This window comes from Gymnogyps californianus, chromosome Z (genome assembly GCF_018139145.2).
Source record: "Gymnogyps californianus isolate 813 chromosome Z, ASM1813914v2, whole genome shotgun sequence".
Lineage (NCBI taxonomy): Eukaryota > Metazoa > Chordata > Aves > Accipitriformes > Cathartidae > Gymnogyps > Gymnogyps californianus.
Window position 1 is genome coordinate 71,324,160 of NC_059500.1, and position 22,035 is coordinate 71,346,194.

Below are 22,035 nucleotides of genomic sequence, written 5' to 3' on the forward strand. Positions count from 1 at the left end.
GCAAAAGCTTCAGCTCGCTGGTTTGCAGCCGACCCCAGGTACGGCAGCCCCGTCTCTGCCGAAACCCTGGACCCAGCCTTCCTCCCAATTTACAGCATTGCCATTGATCCCAACGGGAGCTGCAGCTGAAGAATGGGGATGGGATCCAGACTTTGTTGAACGTCTTGGCAAGTAGGAAAAATGAGAAAGAAAGGAAGTGCAATGTTTTGTGAAAGTTAACTCAAGCTTGGTTTTCTGTGGAAAAGCAGAGACTGTGGTAAAATATGAGCAGTGTGTATTTTCCAGAGATAAATCTCTTCTTTTTTCATTGAAAATATGATATTTTTGCCAAAAGCTGCAATTTATTTTTTTTTACTTTGAACTGATACTTTAGCATTCAAAATTTACTTTTTTTTTTTTTAGCTTATGTACATTTCCTGGAAAAAAAATAGCAGATTACTTAGAGAAGCTCTGACTTTGTGGCATAGATTTATTCCTTTAGACATTTCCACCAATGCATTTCTGCTTTGCTTCTCATTTTTTATTGCTTGACAAACCTTTGGGGCTTTTTACATTCATTTGGTGATGGTGCTAATGTTGGACTAATCTAATTTCATTGTGACATCTAAGTTATGCAGTCAATATTTACCAATAACCAGAATAACTTTTCTTATATTAATTTTTCCAGGACACAGCAACAGCTCTGTCTCCCAGTGCAAGAAGCTCAGTCCATTGACCTCAGTGTCATTGGACCAAATGCTGTGTGAGAGCTTGCTGCAGCAACTCACGCTAATGTCAGATTAGGACAGTCCGACCTAAAAATCAGACTTCTCTGGAAGATGCAAAAGAATTATTTGCAAAATATGAGGATGTGTTACATAAACGTTTTGCTTCTGGCCACAGTATATAGCCATCACACATTGTAAACACTGTTTTTCTCATTCTTAGGTTACAAAAGATGAATTTTTGAACTACTACTCTGGAGTTAGTGCTTCTGTGGACAGTGATGCCTACTTCATTTTAATGATGAAGAAATCCTGGAAACTCTGACTTTTGCTTTCCTTTGCTCCAGCTTCTTTGGGACCAGAGCCTATAAGGAAGTGAAACACTGTTTAGTTTGTTGCGGGTTTGATTTTTTTTGCTCCAGTTCCCGTCTGAGCGACTTTTTCAGAGCTGCATGATTTGATGACACCAAGAAGTGTCCCAGTGCTGGACGCTGCCATGTGGCTTCATGTTTCAACAGGTGGCGCCTAAAAGCCAAGGAATAGCCAGCCTTACTGAAATCTAGAGCTGCCGAGGAGCAAAGGGATGGGATGGTCGATATAAATTAGCAATTGCATTTCCTGGCATCATCGGTTGTTTTCTTGTGTGTCTGTACATTAGATTTGTTTTGCCAATGTCCTGTTACACACAGGAGTGCTAATTTGGGAGGCTTCATGATCGCAGTAATAAGGAACTGTTTGACCCTAAAATAATTATTCACAGAGATGGTAAGTCTCCTTTATGTTACATTTTAGCTGGTTTTAAAGGATAGCTTCAGAAACCCACAACCAAAGAGATAACTAGCTTGAGCCAAAAGCATATTGACTAAAAACCTGCTGCTGTTCCCCCCAGGGCTGCAGCACTGCAGTATTGCTGTATAAATACAGGCCTTCAAGTCAATAAACACTTTTGCTAAGAAGCCTAGAAGGGGCTGAATTCATACCCTGCAGAAATACCCTGCCAGCGTCGCCAGGTCCCTTGCTGCCAGAAAGGCTGGCTTCGTGGTCCGCTTGTGCCTGCCTAAAACTGCCACAAATTCAGCTACGTGTCCCTGCAGCAGTGGTGGCTGGGCCACCCCTTCACCATTTATTTCATGGCCCAGACTTCACTGCACATCACATACATTTAACCATCCCTTTGCCCTGGCAGAAACAGTTCCCCTGCCTCCCCACGCTTAGCTGGTCTTCTACCACCCCACTGACACACATAGCATTTTTGTGTGTTTTATCAACCTGTCTAACGAACGTGCACAAGAGCAGGAGATTTGGTAAACAAACTAATAAATTCAGCAGGGGACAAGTATCGCCTTGGGAGGTAATTAACATTTTTCAGCATCATTAAAATTAGACTGTGACTCAGTGTTATAACTAACAAGAGACTTATTTAATTTCACGGATTAGCGTTTGTCTGCTGCGAGGAGATGTTTGCTTAGTGCAAATGAGCTGCGCATAGATGAGGGGAGAAACGAAGACGGGAGAGCGGTTGTGCTGTACCACGAGCACAGAAGAGGTGGCGGAGCCTGACGGTTACGTGCGGAGAAAGGAGCAGGCAGCTCCAGGCACAGTGTCATAAGGCAGCTACACAGAAACCAGGGTCACCAAGCTCTTTTTGTGTGTGCAGCTGAGTATGAGCACAGGAGGCAGAAAGTGTGAAGGAGGAAGATTATGCTGAAATAAAGAAGGTGCGTGGAGTATGTGAAAGCTGAGCTATACCCCTGTGCAGATGTTGAGTCAGATGGGAATTTGTGAACAGCTGTGGGGGAAAACTCTGTCTTGTAGAATATGGGAACTACTTGGTCCTGACCTGGTGAAGTGTTGTCAAGACACAGCTGTGGCTGTATCTTCATATACGTATTACGCATCTAAAAGCTGGCAACAGACCAGAAATACTTGTGGTGCTTCTTGCTTTGGTGCATATTTGGATTTCTTTTTTTCCAAAAGGAAGCTGCAAATTTTTCTATCTGTATACACCCATCAAATTTATGTTAATGGCTATAAAATCGCATATGATGTTCAGGGATGCTGATACTAGGACTGCTCAAATATTGGTACTCAGCACCTGCAAATTAGTCAGGGACCAATTTTTCCAAAAGATTTAGCTCCCACAGTTCAGGCCAGATTGTCAAAGCTGAAGGAGACTGCTGGCCTCTGGATGCTTCAGAGCAGCCTAATCCCCAAACAGAGTTATCTCAGAGGAGCTTAGCACTTGTGAAAGTTCAGCCTGAGAGGACTTGACTGAACACCACTGTAATGACCCAATTGTTGGCATTGTCTTGGTAGCAGTTGGATGTGGTTCAATGAACAGGTTTCATGGCCATTTCTGGGAGCCAGGGTCCTTTAGAAACCTTAATGCTAACATTTAACCCCCCTCGATTTGGCTGTGCTTGCTGCTGTTCTCCTGGAAAGATACTCTTCTGGATAGACTTCATCATACACCCAGGTGCACGCCTGGAATACAGTAACCCCCGTGCCTGGCATGAGTTAGCCCATATCCTCCACTAAGAAAAGCTACATTGGGTTGAACATAATTAACAAAAAGCTGCTTTGTTTTCTATCTATCTGCATATTTGTCAGCATTCAGCAGTGTATTAACGAAGTACCATCTCTGAGGACACAGCCTATATGGGACTCTGCCTTACTGTATGCATAGCTATGCTATTGCAAGCCTGAGGGTGTTTTTTTCTTTTCTGGTGCTCATGGTGTGGACTCACGGCTGCACACGAGGGCTTGGGCAAAGCTTCTGGCTCGCCTGAGGAAGTACGAGCCATTGGCAGGAGATCGTCTTCACCCGCCTGATTCCCAGAGCTGTTACCTCTCTGTTTTCCGGGTAAGAAGGGCTGGATGGCTATCGGAATGAGGATGAAAAAAGGCATGCCCAGTGCAAAACATAGGGACTTAAGTTGCAGAGAGACGTCCCTGGCTTGCAGGGTGGGTGGCAGCAATGAAGGGAAGGTGATGCTTGCTGTTATTCTACAGTGCTTTCAGGCCTCTGAGCTGTCCAGATTTATTTGGGATTTATCCTGCCTTAAGCTAGGTAGAGCCCATGGAGTTATCCTAATTTCAGTGAAGGCAGAGTAAGTCCTGTCCTGATAGATGTATATCAGAAGACTGAATTAGAGCTTTTGTCCTTTTAATACAGCATGTCCTTTTAATACAGTAAAAAACATTGTAAACCCAAGGTTACATGTTATCTAATTAAATAAGATAACAAGACATAGAAAATACAATGAATGTTTAAACATTAGCAGCTATGCAAAAATATGAGTACTACTTAGGAAAAATATAACTATTTCAGAGTGATTAGAGTAAATAAACATCACGTTTCTACTACTTTTCCCGTATTAAAGAGCAGTATACCTTTCTGGACAAACAGAAAGACTATTACACATGGGTACCTTACTGCTTAAATAGTGCAAATACACATTTATGAAGTCTCTTTTATTCCTTAAAAAAGTGTGTATGAGTTCAAAACAAGCATAGCACATACTGTACAGGATTTTTCTGATGCGCTTTTGCTTCTTCCTCTATCCCCTTTTTGTTTGTCACTGTGTTACTGGAAGAGGTTATCTTTCCAGCACAGTCTGTCTGCATCTGCAATCGCACTGTGCAAGTCAGCACAGTATGACCATTGCCAGCAGCTCTTTTTAGAAAGAAATACAAGCATTATAAAGCAAATGAATGTCCAGGCATTTCATCTTTTTATACTGCATTAATCAATGTTTCCTTCGGCGAGAAACAGCAATAAAAACCATTCTGTAAAATGCCACTGGAATGCCTTGAGCCAAATCCTCAGCCCCTTTGCACGCAGGGACTGTAAGGTTGTCCCCATTTGAAGGTTTCCCTGGCATTGGGTGGAGGTGGAGAAGGTGGAGTGGTGTCTTGAGAGTGCTGTTTTTCTCCAGCAGGCTATATCAAATATAGAGACATCTCAGCGATTATTACCAGTCAGAACAAATTGGAGCAGCTCGGAGGACGAGAGAGGACTCTTTACCCTTAGATGCTGGGAATGTGAATATGTTTTGGTAAAGGAGAATTTCAAGCAGCTGGAGGAACTGAGACTGCACAGTGAGGTGAACCTCAATCCCAGAGCGCAGCAAAGCAGTTGGCCACACTGCTCGGCTGTCATGTAACCACGTGCCTGTAGCAGCTGTATCTCCAGGCGTGTGCTCCGCAACGTGCAGCATTCCAGAGGGACTGTGAAGTGGCTCAGCCATCTCTGCGTGGCAGCACGTGGGGAACCCCTTAGACCTGGGCATAGAGTCCAGAGAAAGGTGAATGGGAAGGGACAGGATGCCTTCCTCTGTCATAATGTTAAAAAAAAAAAAAAAAAAAAAGCTATCTCCAGGCAATTTACAAGGTACTTTTCTTCTGATCACTGGCAGGATCCATGACGCTCCATCCATCTTCCTAGGTTAGATGTTGCATGAGAACGTTGCCTGGCCAAATTCAAAGTATTCTCATGCAGCCACAGCCATTGGGAATAATGCTAGTAAACAAATATGGTCCACTTAGCTGTTCTGTCCTGGAGAGTGCTTACATGCTGCACTAATGCTTGCACAGGAGCTGCAGAGAAGGACAGCATCATGCATTTTACAGCCCCAATTCAGTTTCTAGGAAGAGATGGAACTTTGCTTTTCAGTGATTTTGTTTTGTTTTCTTAGCTAAACATTGCTAGTACATGAAATACTGAAGATCTTTAATATATAGCACTAGCAGAAGTACCTGGGGATCCTAAAATTGGCTCTGGGGCAGATCTTTATCAACAGCGAAAAATAGTGGCATGTTGGGTTTTGCTTTGTTTTAATCTTTCTCTCTAAAAAAAAAAAAAAAAAAAATAACCACTCTGAGAAAACTTCCTAAAGTGAGTCCATGTGCCCTTTTTCCTGGAGGCTCAGCAAACTCCCTTTGTTGTGACCAAGCTCCTGAATCCCCAGGCAACTAATGCTTGATAGCAACTCTCATTTACTGGCATTTTGCAAACTTGTGGACTTCCACTGACTGCAGAGGAGTTACTCTTGACCTACCGCTGTTTAAAAGAGATTGGATTCTATTTCACTTGAATTTGTTGCCATATTTCTTGCTTAGGCATTAATAAGAGCTTAACTCTGCAACCAAGAAGTTAACAGAAGAGTTCATTAACTTTTATGACACATGCTGTGATCCTCAGCTAGGACTGCAGTGTCATTGCTCTGGATTAATCAGATCTGAAGATTAAAGTCAGGTTGAATTAAATTTAGTTTCTGCTGCAGTGGAGATTGCTACCAGCGTACTGAGAGCTGAGGTTAGGCCACTTATCACTGAAACACGGGAGAACCCACTTCCTTGCAGGTATAGCATTGCACTGCAAGCAGGGTCTGTTGCAGAGGTGGGAACTCACAGGACGCAGGAAAACAAAACAGAAAGCTTCAGTGTCCTGCTTGTGTTAGAGAAAAAATGGTACGCTGTCATTCCTGTAAGGTTTACTGAATTTTGTAGAAGCTAGACATTGTGACATAGGCTTCCTCATTGTTTGGTGACCTCATTTCACTGACAGGCAGTATCTGGGATACGGTGTCAACATTTCGGGGCTCTGGTCCAGGCTGACCAGAGGGATCTGGGGGAGGAGCGGAGGAAAGGTTGAAACCTTCATCGCACAGGGGCACCCCGTTGCTATGGCACACCTCGTATGTGCTGGAGCTGCAGTTTCCTTCGGTGACTGCAAACTGGCTGGTGCCCAGGAGTCCATGCAGGGCTTCAGCAGGCCAGATTCCTCCATAAGTCACAGACAGATTTAGGTTGCTTTTGTCTGTCATTGCAGGAATTGTCTTCAGGTCTGATCCACCCCTAAATTTTTCTGGAAGGTTTGTCTCTGGAGCAGTTGATGGCTGCAGAAAATTTTCCAGTTCAGCTTTTGCTCGAATGCCATCCACTTTATGGATATGAACGTAACCAAAACTCTCTGGGTTAAAGCTTATATCAAAATTCTGCATGGCAAAAGGAACAGCACGGTCAGTTAACAGTGGATATTAGCTTAAGAGAAAAGGTACTTTGATAATTCATTTGATTTTAGAAGGGTATTTATTATTTCTTTAACTCTGAAACCAACCCTGAGCAGGCTGAACAATAGGTTAGCAGAGAATAAACTATCACGTGGCTTAAAATCCTTTTCCATATTAACCTGAATCTATCCAGTGGCCTCCTGCATGAAGCGCCACTGGAGAGTGTTTTATGCCCTATGCAATGTGGTGGGAACTGATGTTTCAGAGACTTTTCTGAGCCATGCATCTATTGCATGCCTGCCATTTCACAGGAATGAGTGTGCCGACCCAGACGGTTCCTTTCAGTTTTATGTTCCTAGTTTAGCAATGAGGGAAGTAAAAGTTTGCCACGACTTCCTGAAACACATTAGGAATCCCTGCACTGGGGAGCACGGGGGGTGGAAGTGTTGTCTTAGGCCTCTTATTAAATTAAGAACATGCTTATAATGTACCAACTGGAGAGTACAGCGCTAATGAGTTTCTTAGTGAAAAAATGCACTAGACACATAGTTTTAAGGCAATGGGTTAATCCCACACTTTACGGTTTGTAACATTTGTCCGTCTGGCTTTTATCTGGCAGAGCCATTCATGTACTGCATGGTGTATGAGCAACTCTGCTGGCTGTGTAAGGGTACACAGGCATCACCAGCAATGTTTGCAAAGGGTCCCCATCCAGCCCCACGATCACAGTTTCACAGAATCACTGAAGCGTCTCGGTTGGAAAGGACCTCTGGAGTCCAACTCGTCCAACATTCTGCCAGAAGCAGGACCTGGACTGGGTTATCCAGAGCCCTATCAAGCCAAGCCTTCAACATTTCCAGCAAAGGAGAACCTACCTCTTCTCTGGGCAACCTACACAATGCGTAATTGTTCTCACAGAGAAAGATTTTTTTCTTCTATCCAGATGAAGTTTGCCCTGAAGCAACACGTGCCTGTTACCTCTGGTCCTGTCACCATGCAGCCTTGTGGCGAGAGCACCACCACCATCTCTGTACCTACACTTTAGGTATTGGAAGGTTGGGATTAGTAGTCCCCACCCCGAGCTTCCTCCTTTCTATAAACAAACTCAATTCCTTCAACCTTTCTTCATGTATCAAGTTCTCCAGCCCTCTGTAGTTACTTTGCACGAGTCAAAGTGCAGGCACTAGTTGAATTGTCGGTTATTTCCATACCCTTGACTAGCATCTGCCTGTGCAAATGTGGTCTCTCTTCAGTGAAATGTAGAAGTAATTTCTGAAAGATGTCCCAGTTCATGCAGCACATGCATGTACTGTCTCTCATGAGTGTTAGTTTTGTTCCCAATAATCTATACTCAGGTGAAAACAACAGTGGAAGTACATACATTTTTTGGCTTCTTGCATAGTTGCTCCAGTGTTTTTTTATGATCAGGAAGGTTTGGCCACACAGCAGGCTTGATCCTGAAACAGCAACAGTAGACAAAAAGGGGTTCAACAGTAGCAAAAGAGGCACATGTTGAGATATCAGAGGTTCATGTTGCATCATTTGTATTAATTCTCACAAAGCCTTTGGGCTGGCTTGCATTACCCAGCATAACGACAGAGAAGTCTCAGAATAAAACAAAGACAGGAGAAGAGGAGTTATAAAGGTCACTGAGTAGTCATTGTTCTTTTGAGTGCACAAATTGTCACAGTTAAAGGAAGACACTTGACCAAGTACTGGAAAAGTACCAAATTATGCTGGCGAAGAGCTCATTTGCATCTAGCTGTGCTAACAGGATTTTGCATGGTGAAACCAATTTCTGCAAGTGAAGAAAGATGCTGTGGTTAAAGCACAAATTTGCTGATGTTTGCCTCTGCATGTTTACATAAGCCGAAGAACTGCATATTGTCCCACTCCTTGGCCAGCTATCTGTGCTTCAGATACCTGTATTGTAGCCTTGTTCCACAGGTGTCATTTTTACTGCCTTGATTAGCAAAGTTCTCATGTTGTGCCACTGGAACGCTCAGCTACGATGCATCTAGAGAATATCGCCTGACTGACATTCAATGTTGCAGTGATATAAATACAGCTAGAAATGTATATGAATATATATTTTGGTTTATGTATGTGTCTGTATATGTGGGTATACATACACACATGTATAAAACCCTCTTTTCAAAAGGGAAATCTCTGGGTTCAAAAAGTGTCACCATCTAAAAGCCTCTTTTTTTAGCAGTTTTACATAAACAGAGCTTCTACAAAGTCAGAGAACTGCAGGTGCTCAGCAACAGTAAAAAGCAAGAGCTAGAAATCTCAAGCCACATCTATACTTGCAAATAAAACAGCATCAGGGAGCATTCCCTGGCAGGTAACTCCAGTGTCTAAAATGTTAAATTACTAATATTGTTCTTGGCATGGTTTGACTGGGGCCAACTAGCACATTCCCAGGTGATCCCTGTGTGTAATTCAGGAGTTAGCACAGCCCAAGTGTTGTCCTCAAAAAGCAGCCCTCTCTCGCATGCAGCCATCTATCTGGATGTCAGTGGAGCTGGATGTCATGGATGGGCTGCTCTGAATGCCACTGAACAGACCTGGACTTTCTGCCTTGCAAGGGGTTCATCTCCTATGGTTAAACTTGGGACTTTTTCACTTCAGATTCTGGTTTCACCAGATTATCTACATATCTGTTCATTTTCTTAAATTTGTCAACTATGTATTCTGTATAAGCATATATAGCCACGTATTTAAAAATATATTTACAGCTATCTATCTACTGCTGTGTAGCCAATACATGAAAAAAACCAACGCAGACAAAAGACTGCCTGTGTAATTAATGTATCTCCAGTCCCATTTCTGCCATGACTGCTTTGGTGGGGGATGTAGAGCCTGATTTTGCCACATGGCTGGCGGGATGTGGACCCGGCTGGGCTGGTGGCTGATGCCATCAAGCCCTTGTTGCAGAGAGCTCTGCCCTGCTGCTTCCGAAAGTGCTTCAGAGCAAACACCCCGCTGACTCAGCCTGTGAAAGGGAAAGAGGCAATCTCCCCGGTACAGCGTTTCCACACCTCTTGGGACTTTACTAAAACCCACAGGTCGCTTTCTTTTCTGGATCTTGCTTGAAGCTTTTGAATCAAATTTGCCTCCAGTGAGACACTGTAAGTGTTTCATGGTGACTTCAGCTCCCCAAAGGTTCCAGTGTTTTGAGCCCAAGACCAAAGTCTGCTCAAAGTGGCGAGTCATGTTCTGCCTGCCAACACCCTCTCTTGTATTGCCCACTTCTACTCTCTGCCTGCTTTCGGCTTGATATAGAGGTCCAGAGATGGAAAAAGAACAGTTCACAAGTATAACAGGGAAAGCAGTAAGACTGTCATGACAGGATTGGCTTCCAACACTTTTTTTCTGATACAAAGAGATTTAGATTACCTGTTTTCCCAAAAAGTTACGATCAGGACAATCATGACGATGGACAGCATGAATCCCAGGATGGAAAGTATAACCACAACCACGCTGCTATCTAAAGAAAAACAAAGAACATCAGCCAATGCATGTAAATGTCTCACTGTTAAGCCACCTTAACTGTTATGTCTCTTCAGACAATAAATTAGGAATTAATGCCAAGCATTGCACTTGCCTGTCATTGGATGGGTACAGTGGTGCATTTCTCCTTCCTCCCTGAAGGAGGAAAGAGGTAGGCTGCCACAGCATCAGCACTTGGCTGAGCTCCAAGCTGGGTTCCCAGGTTGGATTAAAGCAGCTCAAAGTCTGCTATCACCTCCAGCGCGTTGAAGCTACCACTCGCTGCGTCCTTACAGCAGCGCTGAAGTGACTTCTAAGACACGTAATGCTGAGGTGCCCCTGGGGACTGAAGGGACCCCAAGGACCAGAAGGATTATTCATGTTTACAAGCACAATGATGAGATTTTATCCCGTATTGCACTTGTGATTAAAGTGCCATGTTCACACACAAATCCAGGGCCCTGAAATGGGTCATGTTTCACCGCTCTTTGTGCCTTACCTAAAACGCTCAGTGCAAGCTGGTCCTTCTCCCTGCACTCCAGCAGGCAGCCAGCAGGAGCGAGTCAGCCTTCACCTCCCTTTGCACCCCCCTCATGCCCTTACAGCAGCACTTCATCTGATCTTAACGCCCTTGAGCGAGATTTGACTTCACGTGGAGAGTCAGCCCCAGACCAGAGCGATACAGCCGCTTTCTGGGTCATCTCCTCTGGGGTGCCCGGTGCCTGTGAGGGCTGACCCTGCTGCGGCCATGGGCTCTTCCCTCCCCATGCTCTCGTCACTGCTGCCACCAGGGCTGGCCAGGGACTCGAGAACCCCTAGCTCTGCTTTCTTCCAGGTGGACCAAAGTAGTTTCTGCCCTTACAGCTCTCTGTGGAGTGCTGCTCCCTTGCGGTCCTGAAGCTCTTGGAAGCGCTCCATTCGCTCCAGATGCCCTTAAAATAATCTCCGTTGGGCTGCGAACGTACTTTCACCTCATACAATGCATCATTTTCGAGGTTTTTCCCCAGTAATTTTACCTGAAGGTATGGCGACTCTATTGTCTAAACACACAAAAAAATCCAATTATTTCTCTAGAAGACACAGGAAAAGTATCTTTGAGTTTCAGCAAAATGTGCGAGATCAGGTACATTCCTGCAGTACTGTGCTGTTTTCTCCATGTCTTTGGTCATCACATTGTCAGTCTAGTTTAACAGCAAGGTAGTCCAGACAGTATCGAGAAGACAAACACCAGGTAAAAGCTCTTTGGAAGACAGCTGGAAGTATTAACTGCGCTTTGCTACTGCTGACACCGTGGTGGGAAATATAAGCTTCCCTGGGAAGGCTCAGAAGAGAGAGGGGAAAAAATACATTTATGCGGCGTAAAAAGACAACTTCTGAAAGAGCAGCTACAGGAAAGAAGCTGAAATCCCACAGTGCAGCCTTGATGCTCTTCATTTCACTGTATTTGGTTGCCTGAATCCTTTTCTTTTTCTAGTTACAGTTCTCCTGTGTTCCCTCTGTAAAAGCCAAGAATAGTCCACACTTTCAAACACCCCCTATCTGGACTAGTGTTTGCACGGCTGCGCTTGTGACAGGGGACACAGGGGTCCCAGCAGCTGGGCAGCCCAAACCAGATGCAGTTCACAGGCAGCTGCAGCCTGAAACATGGTCTGAGGGTGGGAGAGCTGCAGGGCTGTGCCCGAAGCCTAGAGCGGCTCAGTGAAAAAGCGACACGAAGAAACTGTTGCAAAATAAGAAAAGGGGTCATACAATTTACTGACTGATGAGCACAGAAAATAAAAGCCAAACAACCATAGCAAAGAGCAAGCCATCCAAACAGTTAGGATGGTTCGTTACATTATGACTTCCCTTCCCACTGCAAAGCCCAAATGAATGAAACTTCATTAGCCCAGAGAAGTGTCTAACAGACATGGGTGCTGTTCGTCTGGAATTGTTTTGACTGATGAAATTTCCAAAGGCCAAATATTGCACCTTTCCAAGTTTTCAGCTGGAGAACTGTAGAAATGCAGATTTGAGGGTTCTTACACGATACTGGTATTTATGATAATGTTTAATTTCAGAAATAGTGTAAGCTCACCAATACATCATCACTTACCTTCCAAGTACCTTCTTCCTGCCGATAGGCTATTTGGTGCATTAATTTGTCCTTTAAGTATTTCTTCCATGAGTGTGGTGTACTATAATGAATAAGATACTCATTTGCCTCCTTTTGGTATGTGATGTTTATATTGAATGGTACTTCAGGCTTAACTGCAAATGATAACAAACCAGGATATAACAGCAGTAGAATAATGTTACTACAAAATAAACAGGTTTTGAAAAGAAAAAAAAGTCCACTTCAAGTTACACCCCTTGCAGGGTGATCTGTCTTGAGGGAGGACTGGCCTGAGCTGGGTGAGCCTCATGCTGAGCCCCAGCTCATGCTTACACCTTGGTCTTGAGAGGGGCTTGGTTTTGACCTGCTGGAGCAGCAGTGTGACCAGCAGGGACAGTGCTTCCAAGGGATGTGACATTTAGTCTTGGAAAGCAATTCCTGAGCATGCCCACCCGTGCGGTAGCACTGCTTGAAAACCTGAAATTCAGTTCCTCTAACCAGTGCTCTGAGATGGAGACCCCATGGCAAAACCCATCACTACTCTGGGAGGAAGGCACTGGGGAGTAAAGTGGGTACGGATACAACTGCCGGTGGCCATCAGGGCGGTGGGACAGAGGAAGGGACAAAGTATGACAGTGTTAGATATAGCAGAGGGGGCTGTGGCTCCAGGCCCTTGCTATGAAACCACACCTGACCTGGTCTGCAGGAGACTCTGTCAAATGACCATCCCTGAAAGTACAAGTCCATCAAGTCCAAAATGCAGCCCACAGGACTCTCCCCAAGCTGTGCCTGAGCTGGATGTGACAGATTTGGAGGGACCTGCGTTGGTGCCACTGAGGCTTCCTGAATGTGCTATGTAAAGTACATCAGCTCTCACAGGAACAGAGAGCCCACAATTCTCTCCTCTCAGGAAAATGCATATAGCCAGAAATTATGCCCACTCCTTCTGCAGCCCTCAAATACTTAATCCTTCCATGCAGAACCCGCGGTTTCTAGAGGAGAGACCACCAGAGATGGTCTAGGCTGGCCCATAAACTGAGAGGTAATGTAAGATTATTACAAAGCTATTGGACTGGGGCAGAAACGTTTCATAAGAGAGCGATGTCGCAGTGCCTATTGTCAAAGGAAGGCAAAGCAATGTGGCACCAGAGCAGAACAGAGCTGCCTTCCAAGGGCTTCTCTGCAGCCCTTGAATCAGACCACCTCCCAAGAGGGGTAAGTCCTAAGGAGCCCCTCTTCCCCTGAGTTCCCTGTTTCTTGGCTCAGGGAGGTCCCCAGTGTGGCTTTGACGAACCCATTCATGGGCCCTCCGTGTCCCTTGTGCGCTGCAGGATGCCTGAGCACCTTGTTTAGACAACAGGCTCCACCAAGAAGCAAGGTGTGAAAAAGCGAGATCTTGCAACCTTGCGGTCCCTGTGCTACCGAGCTCATGCTAGACTTGCGGTGGTCAGTCCTGAAACTGTGCAAACCCTGGTAAGAGAGGAACAAAATGTCCCTGCTTGACAGTTCATCCACACTCAGGAACAGCTGCTTCGCCCATGTGCGTGATTCGGTTTATGTCCAGGTCTGAGCAGGGTGTTACAATAAGCCACAATTCAGCCGCACAGTTGGAAGGGAGGTTAATCATGTTTGGCTTTGAAGCAAGGGGAACACCACACTCTGCCAACACCCCAATCCAGGCTATATGCCCTGCTAGGACACTATTTTATGCTGCCTGTATGTCATCCAGATTGATGCTTAGGCTTTGCGCTGGGCTATTTTTTTCCCCAGTAACCCCTATATCTTAAAAAAGTCCAAAATGTTAAGTGTCTTACCAATGTCAGTTACAACCAGACTCCTGCAGACCCTTCTTTTTGTCTCAGAGTCCATGCAAATGTCTTTATTTGAGAGTATATCAGTGAATTGTAAGAAATACGTATCTTCCTGTTTCTCCATATCGAAGCACACATAATTGCTGTCTTCCTTGGTACTGTTGACCAAAGCGACAAAACATTAATTTCTTCTCAGTCTTACTATAACACAGTAAGGGACGAATCTTTGTCGCTTGTTTCACATTAAGTGAAGTGAGACCCCACGTCAAATAAGAAAAAATGCTGTGCAAATAAGGAGTTTAAAAGATTGACAGTATTTTTCCTCGTGGTCTTTGAGCACAATAATCAAGTGACGAGAGTCACAGTAAGAGTCCTGGAGCTCTCCAAGAAAAAAATGCAATTATTACATTGGAGATGCATGTGTTAAAAACCTTTGTGTCTTTAAAAATGTTCTTACTGCTGCCATTTTTAAATATAGGGCAATAGGTTTGGATGCTCACTGAAGACAAAGAGAAATTTCTTATTGACTGAAGCAGTAGCAAATACAGGGTCAACAGTCAGCCAGGCCATGAAGGAGTCATATGGCACAGTTTCAGACGTGGGAATATATCTGTGCATTACTCCATCTGTCTGATTCCCGTGTCTGAGGACTGTCATAAAATTTCAGTTAAAATCCAGAACAAGGCCCATGAAAATAGAAAAATTCTAATAAACTAAGTGGAAAAAATTTAAGTAGTGATTAGAATAGCAAGGTTAAAAAAAAATCCACTTCTTTTGCTGGCTGCTGCAGAACTTTCAGTTTCAGGAGAAACAGGCAAAAGGAAAAGCAGAAGTATGCTAAAGAAACAAAATCTGAGCTTCTTCAGCTAGGTGCGTCACTTAAAAAAAAGGTGGAAAAGAGTTTCAAGGCCTCAACAAGAAGTGGAGATGACTGATGTAGTTGGTAACTGTTGGGGGTTTGTATACTCATTCTAGTGTGTTTTTTGCATGTCTGTGTGTGTGAAGACAATTGCTTAATTTTTGTCTTGACCTAGATAAAGGCATTTTTGCTGCAGTGGAAAATCAGACTTCTTGCCAAAGAATTTTCTGTAGAAAGGATCTGCCTCTTCAAAAAACATTTTTACTTTTCACTTGATAAAGGCTAGGTTTGGTTTTTTAAAAATATCATTTAATTTAAAGAAAAAATTATCTCAGTTCATGCTGGGCTACATCCGTAATTACAGGTGTTCCAGAGCAACAGAGGCAAGATCAGGACTATTGGAGACGTTGCAATGCCCTTTACAGACCCCTCCAGCTGATTTTTTTTCTTATTAGGGAGTTACGTTGTGTTTCAGTAAACTCTTCTTCTTTGCTGAAAATAGTATTCAAACTTGGTAAAACACCCTGAACCAGAATTTTGTCTAGCTTTGCTGCTCCTGTTTCCCAGCATATGGCAACGTGACTCACTGGTGCTTAGCATTTCGCTTCCCAGAAGTTTAGCAAAGGATGGACTGACAGCACTTACCACAGGGCCAGGGTATAGTTAGTGTGGTGAGGAGGCAGCTCGGTAAAATTGCAGGTCAGGCTGCTATAGGAATCCTTAAATTCCAGCTGGCTGAAGCAGTCAATGTCAAAATTGTCTGGTTCGTCATCTCCAAAAGTCCCTAAGGAGAGATTTGCAGGATGTTACTGAAGCAAACCCATGACTATATTCGATTTGCAGCTCCATTGTATAGGAGGTTGTTTCTTTACGTGGTTGCCTGAAAGGAAGAGGATCAACCCACCTGTTTTGTAAGAAGCAAAGAAAACTTGTTCAAAATGGAATTAAAAGCCACTTGCACCTTTCAAGGTTGCTCTCCCTGCATGCCAGTGAAGCCCACTCACTTACCACGCACGAAGGTACATCCTGCATCATTGGTCTGTGAACTATAAAAAGACATAGCGTCGCAGATGGTTTGGTCAGATGAGACACCCCATGTCTGTTCTTTTCTATTAATTGTGGGCAAAGAGGGGTGCTGATGTCGACCTGGAACCTCTGTGAAAAAGTCCCAGTGTCAAGTGCAAAACAGAGAAAATATATTGTCCGCTCTGCAGTTTAATTCCTCCTAAGTTTGAGCCAGGGACAGGGGAATTCTCATTTTAAAAGTTACAGATAAACTCTATACCAAGATAAAAGCAGGACCTACTCCATCTGAAAATCATCTCAGAACTTTCTCAAACAAGTTTTCCTATTAGGAACCACAAAAAGCTGCTGTCCTTGGGCATGTGAAGGGGAGCAAGACATGTTCATGGTGTGTGTGGAAAAGCAGAATATTCAAGTCAAGGACCAAAACACTCTTGAAAGTAAATGGAACAGAGACATGCACTGGGGGATATACTCTGCGTGATTACTGCCAGAGGTGTCTGGGGCTGATGCTCGAGGCTAACATCTGCTCAAAAGCAAGGGCTAGTTTCAACGGGAGTTATTTGTATAGGAATTTCAGCTCAGGACAGCCTGAAAGTACATCAAACACCTTGTAGCTTCGAAGCAGCAGACCCACGCTCGGCAGTTGCCATTGCTGCACCTGCATCAGGACCAGCCACGCTGCAGACGGCCGAGAGTGCCCAAGCAGCATCCTCCTGCCCCTGGCCTGCCCCTGCCTGTGCTGTGGAGGTCTGACCTGTCACCAGGTTCCTGAGAAGACTGGAAAATTATATAGGTGGTTTTAGGAAAGCAAGAGTATTTTGGTGTCATGAGGCAATTAATCCCCATTTTGATTGTACTGCAAAGTTTTCTGAAATGTCACAAATTTGGGCTCTGGAGGGAAAGCTCAGACTTTCTGCCAGAACGCGTGGCTTCCTGCAAATTTGCTTCGATGACTAATAAAACAATCGCGATTTGACTAAGAGCATGTGTCTCAAGTCCTACATTTAGCAGGTATGAGGTCAGTGAAGCAAAAACTGATGCTTCTGAGAGGAGTCGTCTCCGTCGGAAACTGCCAGTTCAGCCTCATTTCATGAAATCTCACCCACCGTAGCTGAGTGGGCAGGGAAAGGGTTATTGCCATGACCCCTTGAGCGGATCGTCAGGGCAGGAATGCCTCTGTCTTCTTTTACTGGTGGTTAAGGGGAGCTGTGACAATACATAACCCTCTTCCCCATGTCCAGGAACTATTCCCAATCCCCTGCTTGGTCCTCTCCTACCCACTCCTCAGACACGCCCTTGCCATGCGGGGCACCTGCTGCAGTAAGAACAAGACCTTGGCTCCGGGGACATCAGTGACTCACACTCTCAAACAGCGTGGGGAAATGCCCGTGGAAACATTTCCAACGGAAAATCCCTCCCAGAGAAAATGATGGTCATCTCTGCTGTCACCCAGGTGAATCAGATCACTGAGGGGTGACCAGCTACTTGGATACCATGATTCATAGTCCTGGCGGTGATGTCCTATGATCCTTGGTCAATCCTGCCAGTGTACAGGGAGACCCAGACTTTGTCCAGTGCGGAGGCACATCTGAAGATCCAAAATGGTCGTGGTTTGACAGCAGGGAGAAAGCAGGGGAGAGTTTTTTCATTGCTTTAAAATGTAAGTAAAGAGCATCACCCCACAGGGTCACTATCAGCAGTGCTTCCTCCTCACCTCAGAGCTGAGGTGCATCTGGAGTCAGGTTTTGAGTAAGAGAAGAAATTCAGCAGTCAGTCAGGAATGCAGAGAAAAACTCAAAAGCAGTGCGGGCAGGGGCTAGGAAGGGGGCTGCTGCCACCAGCACCCATGGTGGGCGGCAGGAGGGACAGGAGCATCTGATGCCGCACTAATCCAGAACCCAGAGGTAGATCTATCCCCGGAGTGAAGATTTAGTGGCCATTTGCCACCATGAGCAACTGGTGCTAAGAAGCAATTAGTGGTCTTCCCTTCTCACAGCAGCTCAGGTGGGATATGTCCCAAGGGGAGCCCAGCTCTCCCTGAAGGACAACGAAATGCGGTGTCTTCCACCAGCGCGGCTGCTTTGAGGGGATAACCTGTGCAGCACAGACACGGACGAAGCAGGTGCTGTGCAAAGCTGCTCTATTTGACCATCACATTCAAGAGAGAGACACAGAGGACAGCGCAACTCTAGAACAAGCCCTGCAGCACTTTCACACAGGTGAGAGTCTTGACCAACGCAGCCCTGAGCCATCTGGGCAGACATACATGTACAGAAATGTATATTATATAAAGTTACATATTTGTGGGTAAAAGTGTGTGCATATAGATATACATATATTTAAAATTCAGAGGATAACAAGTAAGCTGCAGTGAATCTGCATAAAATGGAAAAAAACATATTTTATATAGATAGATACACCCAAAGCTCTCATGCACAGATATGTCACATTTTATGCCTCTCTAAGACTTTACCTGCAACTGCCAGGAGACTGGCATATTTATGCTCATAGCTATCTCAAGACAACATTAAAACTTATGAATTAGGATGACTGATCTTCCTTTATATAAGAGAGAGAGACTGCTTGGTGCTCTCTGTTTATGCAAACTACATATACCAGATTTTGCATAAACACACAAAACTGATAATCATCATATTAATAAAGGCATATCAGAAAAAATCTTTCAGCTGTCCGCTATTGCTTTGCTGAAAAGTGACAGAAATTTTCATTCATTCTCCATCAGACTGACTTGAAAATGAAAAGAAAGAAAAAGGTTTTGTCTTGCAGTTCAAACAGCCATTTAATGTTTGGTGCCGCACGGGAAGGAAAGCTGACTTCACCTCTTCGGCACTGAACTTTCACATTGTGATTACGTGGTTCCTTATTCATGGAAATAACATCCTAAACATAGAATATATGATAATTAAACCTCATGAATGGTGTTAAGTAAGCAATTTGAAGTGCTTTTTCTGGTATGGTTCCTCCATGGGCTGACTAATTTTTTTGTCTGACATAAATATGCATGTAGCCTCAATTACACTTCTTCCCTAAACCTCAGAACCACCACACACGAATGTGTTTGCTACGTAAATGGTTTTGATGACTCCAACATGACTCACACTGCTAAGGACTCTTTACACAATCAAAAGTTTACAAGATTATAATTTTTTCCTTGAGAAGCCCAGACCAGGCAGAGCCCTGAGCCTGGCACTGCTGAAATCAAGGCAGGGTTTGAGGTGGGGCAATTCTAGCAGGAGAAAAACTGCTATCGTAGCTACAGCCACGGCAAGTCCTTCACAGAAATGGTTGTCTCTTGGGTTTGGACAACACCCAGCAGGATGGTTCCAATCACAGCAGGAATCTCATGAGCCTTTACCAAAAGAAGAGTGTTAGCAGAGGCTATGGACATGCTTCAGCTTTAAGCTCTGAAGCCACTGGGACTAACAACAACGCCTGAAACCAAAGGCACTGCTAAGCACCTGCAGGATCAGTGACCAAATTTCCAAGGTCAATGAAGTGACTGTCTCCATGGACAGAGTAATGCAAAATCTCTAGTGCTGATCTGATTCAGGCAGAACTCGTTTTAATCACAACAGTTTTGATGTGGGTTGGACAAATCATACAAGTCTGGGTAGGAGGACCACTGAAGCCAGTCATCCTGCCCATGAGACCCCACAGCCTGCTGCCTCCTGCTCCCCCTGCCCATGCCCTCCTGCGCCTCCGCCGCTGCCCCTTCTTAGCTCTGCTTGTAGCTCTCTTAGGGCTTTTGGGGATCTCCACCACATCTGCCAGGCTGGGGGACAGCGCTTGAGGGGCAGTCTGCTGCTCAGAAAAGAGGAGGAGATGAAGGCAAGTGCTGCGATGAACTTTTCCCTCCTCTGCCCATAAGAACGGGTGAGCTCATGCCTGCGTCGGCTGGCGGCACTTTGCCAGGAGGCAGGGCGAGTCGGAAAGGCGAAGAGTGAAAGCCAAACATCCTTCATGGGTGATTTTACCCTGGATTGTTTAATTTGTTGGCCAAACCCATGAGTCTCATAAAGAAATCATAAAAGCTGCTAATTGCTTAGTGCGGATTTGCTGAATCTGTTTGTCTTTAAGTCTAAGCAAATTATGGTTTACTGGAAGTTAGTGACAAAACAAGGAAAGGTCCGGTCATATCTGCTTTTGGGAAGCCCTGAAGATTTCAGTGACACCAGCGATAAATCACTAGCATTGACCATTCACCACTGTATCTGCTTACCAAAGCTGGCTCTAAGCAGCTGCAGATTGTATAAATAACAGGCAAATAGAAAAAACAAGGTTGTTAGATGCAGTTCTGAGCCACTGCCTGTTTTCTTCTAACTAAAAAACTTATCACGCATATCCTATTTACATATATATGTATGTATGTACATATGTGTACATACATGTTATAATACATGACACACAGGGGAAAATGAGATTCCCTATATGTGAGATAGTATAGGAACACAGCCATTATCTTCCTAAAAAACAAAACCTCTTTTGCTCCCAAACAACGGAGCCCTAGAACTACCAGTAACTGAGTGACTGCCCATGTCCTTCAGCCACAGTGCAACAAGCTCTGTCACTGCTATTTGTTTGGTATTAGACAAGTAAAAGTTTAACAGATCTGGGACTGAATCTGTAAATCCAATTTTTCAGCTCCCTTTTGAGAAAAGGGACAGCAGGCTGAAACAGTGGTTTTATTCCTGTTCTTTATGTTTTGATTTTTGATTTTGATGCTGCTAAATAATTTTCACTTCTCTAAGTGAGAACATGAAATCTGCAATAAGCCTAAATTTAAACTGTTGAATTAATTTATAATTATTTGCTGAGTAAGGGATGAATGCTCTTAGTGATGGGCTGTGAGAACCCCCTGGTTGAATAGCTGCTTCAGCCATACTATGAGGGAGAATGGGACTATCCTTCAGATAGACCTAATGCAATTGCTTAAAGAAAAAGAGAAAAAGTTTGGCTTTTGAAGTGGAACAGTTTGGGCTAAGTTTGAGGTACATTGAAATGTTTTATTTGGAGGAAACTGCCAAGAGCAAGAGGAGCCAGAACCTCACCCCTCTCTGATGGCAGCTCAGAGTGACCATGGACTGCAGCAGAGTGCAGCAGTTTCCCGCTCCCAGGCATAGCTCCTCACCTGAACACTAGATACAACGAGACAGAATTAACAGGTCTGATCTTGCATGCCCTCTGCACACAGCTATGGTCTCCCTCATTTCATACGAATTTGGACGTTACAAGGACAGCAGACTTGGGAATTAAATTAAATAGGTATCTTCCAGCTCCATGTCTGCCTCAGGTACTGGCACTAAAATAAAGAGACTGGAGGCTAAAACACTAACACATGTAACCCAGCAGTTGCATTTTTGAGCTTTTAACTCAGGTTTTTCAAGATCATACACGAGTGGAAAGATGAAGATGAAATGACTCACCATCACCATCTGCTGAGGTGCAACCACTTTCCCCAAAAGTGGTGTGAAGAAACAAGACGAAAATGCTCAATACTGTACTCGTCTGTGTCATCCTGAGCACGCTGCATGTGTGCAGTACGTGTGTGTGCGAAACCCGCGCTCGCTTACTTTATACTAGACGCAGAACAAACCCTTTGCCTGATAAAGAGACCGCAGGCAAGGGGAAATGTAAACATGCCGGCAAGGATGACTAGTGGCAGAGAGCAGGAAGCCAGCGTGAAGATATTTGCAGAGCTTTTACTTTGAAACATGCTTCCCACTTCAAAACTAAGGACCTTCTGGATCAGGCCCATTGACTCATTGGGCCAAACCTGGCCAGGTCCAGTGGGCCAGCGGCACGTTTCATGGACGGTGCTCCTGGCTTGGCTAGTGGGATTTTTTCTGCTGATTTCCCTGAGAGCGTAGTTTAGTCCTCTTATCCACTTTCCTCTCAATGGAGGTACACAGGTCCAAGGGAGAAAACTCTTCCAGCTATGAAACACTAAGTGTGATTGCTGTTATTTATTCTTTAAGTGTTGGCATCAAAAGGAGCGTGGCCAGCAGGCTGA

The 22,035-nt window shown here is 44.5% G+C and overlaps 1 protein-coding gene across 1 annotated transcript; it reads right to left on the reverse strand.

The window, feature by feature from the left end:
- Positions 1–6,167: 6,167 nt before the first annotated feature.
- Positions 6,168–21,542, reverse strand: IL7R (interleukin 7 receptor). Its single transcript, XM_050913561.1, has 8 exons — positions 21,449–21,542; positions 15,624–15,762; positions 14,123–14,277; positions 12,309–12,463; positions 11,076–11,253; positions 10,121–10,211; positions 8,100–8,175; positions 6,168–6,703 (listed from the first exon to the last, which is right to left on the reverse strand). The coding sequence occupies exons 1-8, from the start codon at positions 21,537–21,539 to the stop codon at positions 6,200–6,202; spliced, it is 1,389 nt and encodes a 462-aa protein (XP_050769518.1). The 5' UTR covers positions 21,540–21,542; the 3' UTR covers positions 6,168–6,199.
- Positions 21,543–22,035: the final 493 nt, after the last annotated feature.

Bases quoted from the DNA above. Each gene is read 5' to 3' on its own strand.
- IL7R (XM_050913561.1), bottom strand. From the start codon at position 21,539: ATGACACAGACGAGTACAGTATTGAGCATTTTCGTCTTGTTTCTTCAC. The intron at 12,464-14,122 runs GTAAGACACTTA...TATCATTTGCAG, and splicing joins TCTGGTTGTAACTGACATTG to TTAAGCCTGAAGTACCATTC. The intron at 6,704-8,099 runs GTATGTACTTCC...TTTGCCATGCAG, and splicing joins TATGCAAGAAGCCAAAAAAT to AATTTTGATATAAGCTTTAA.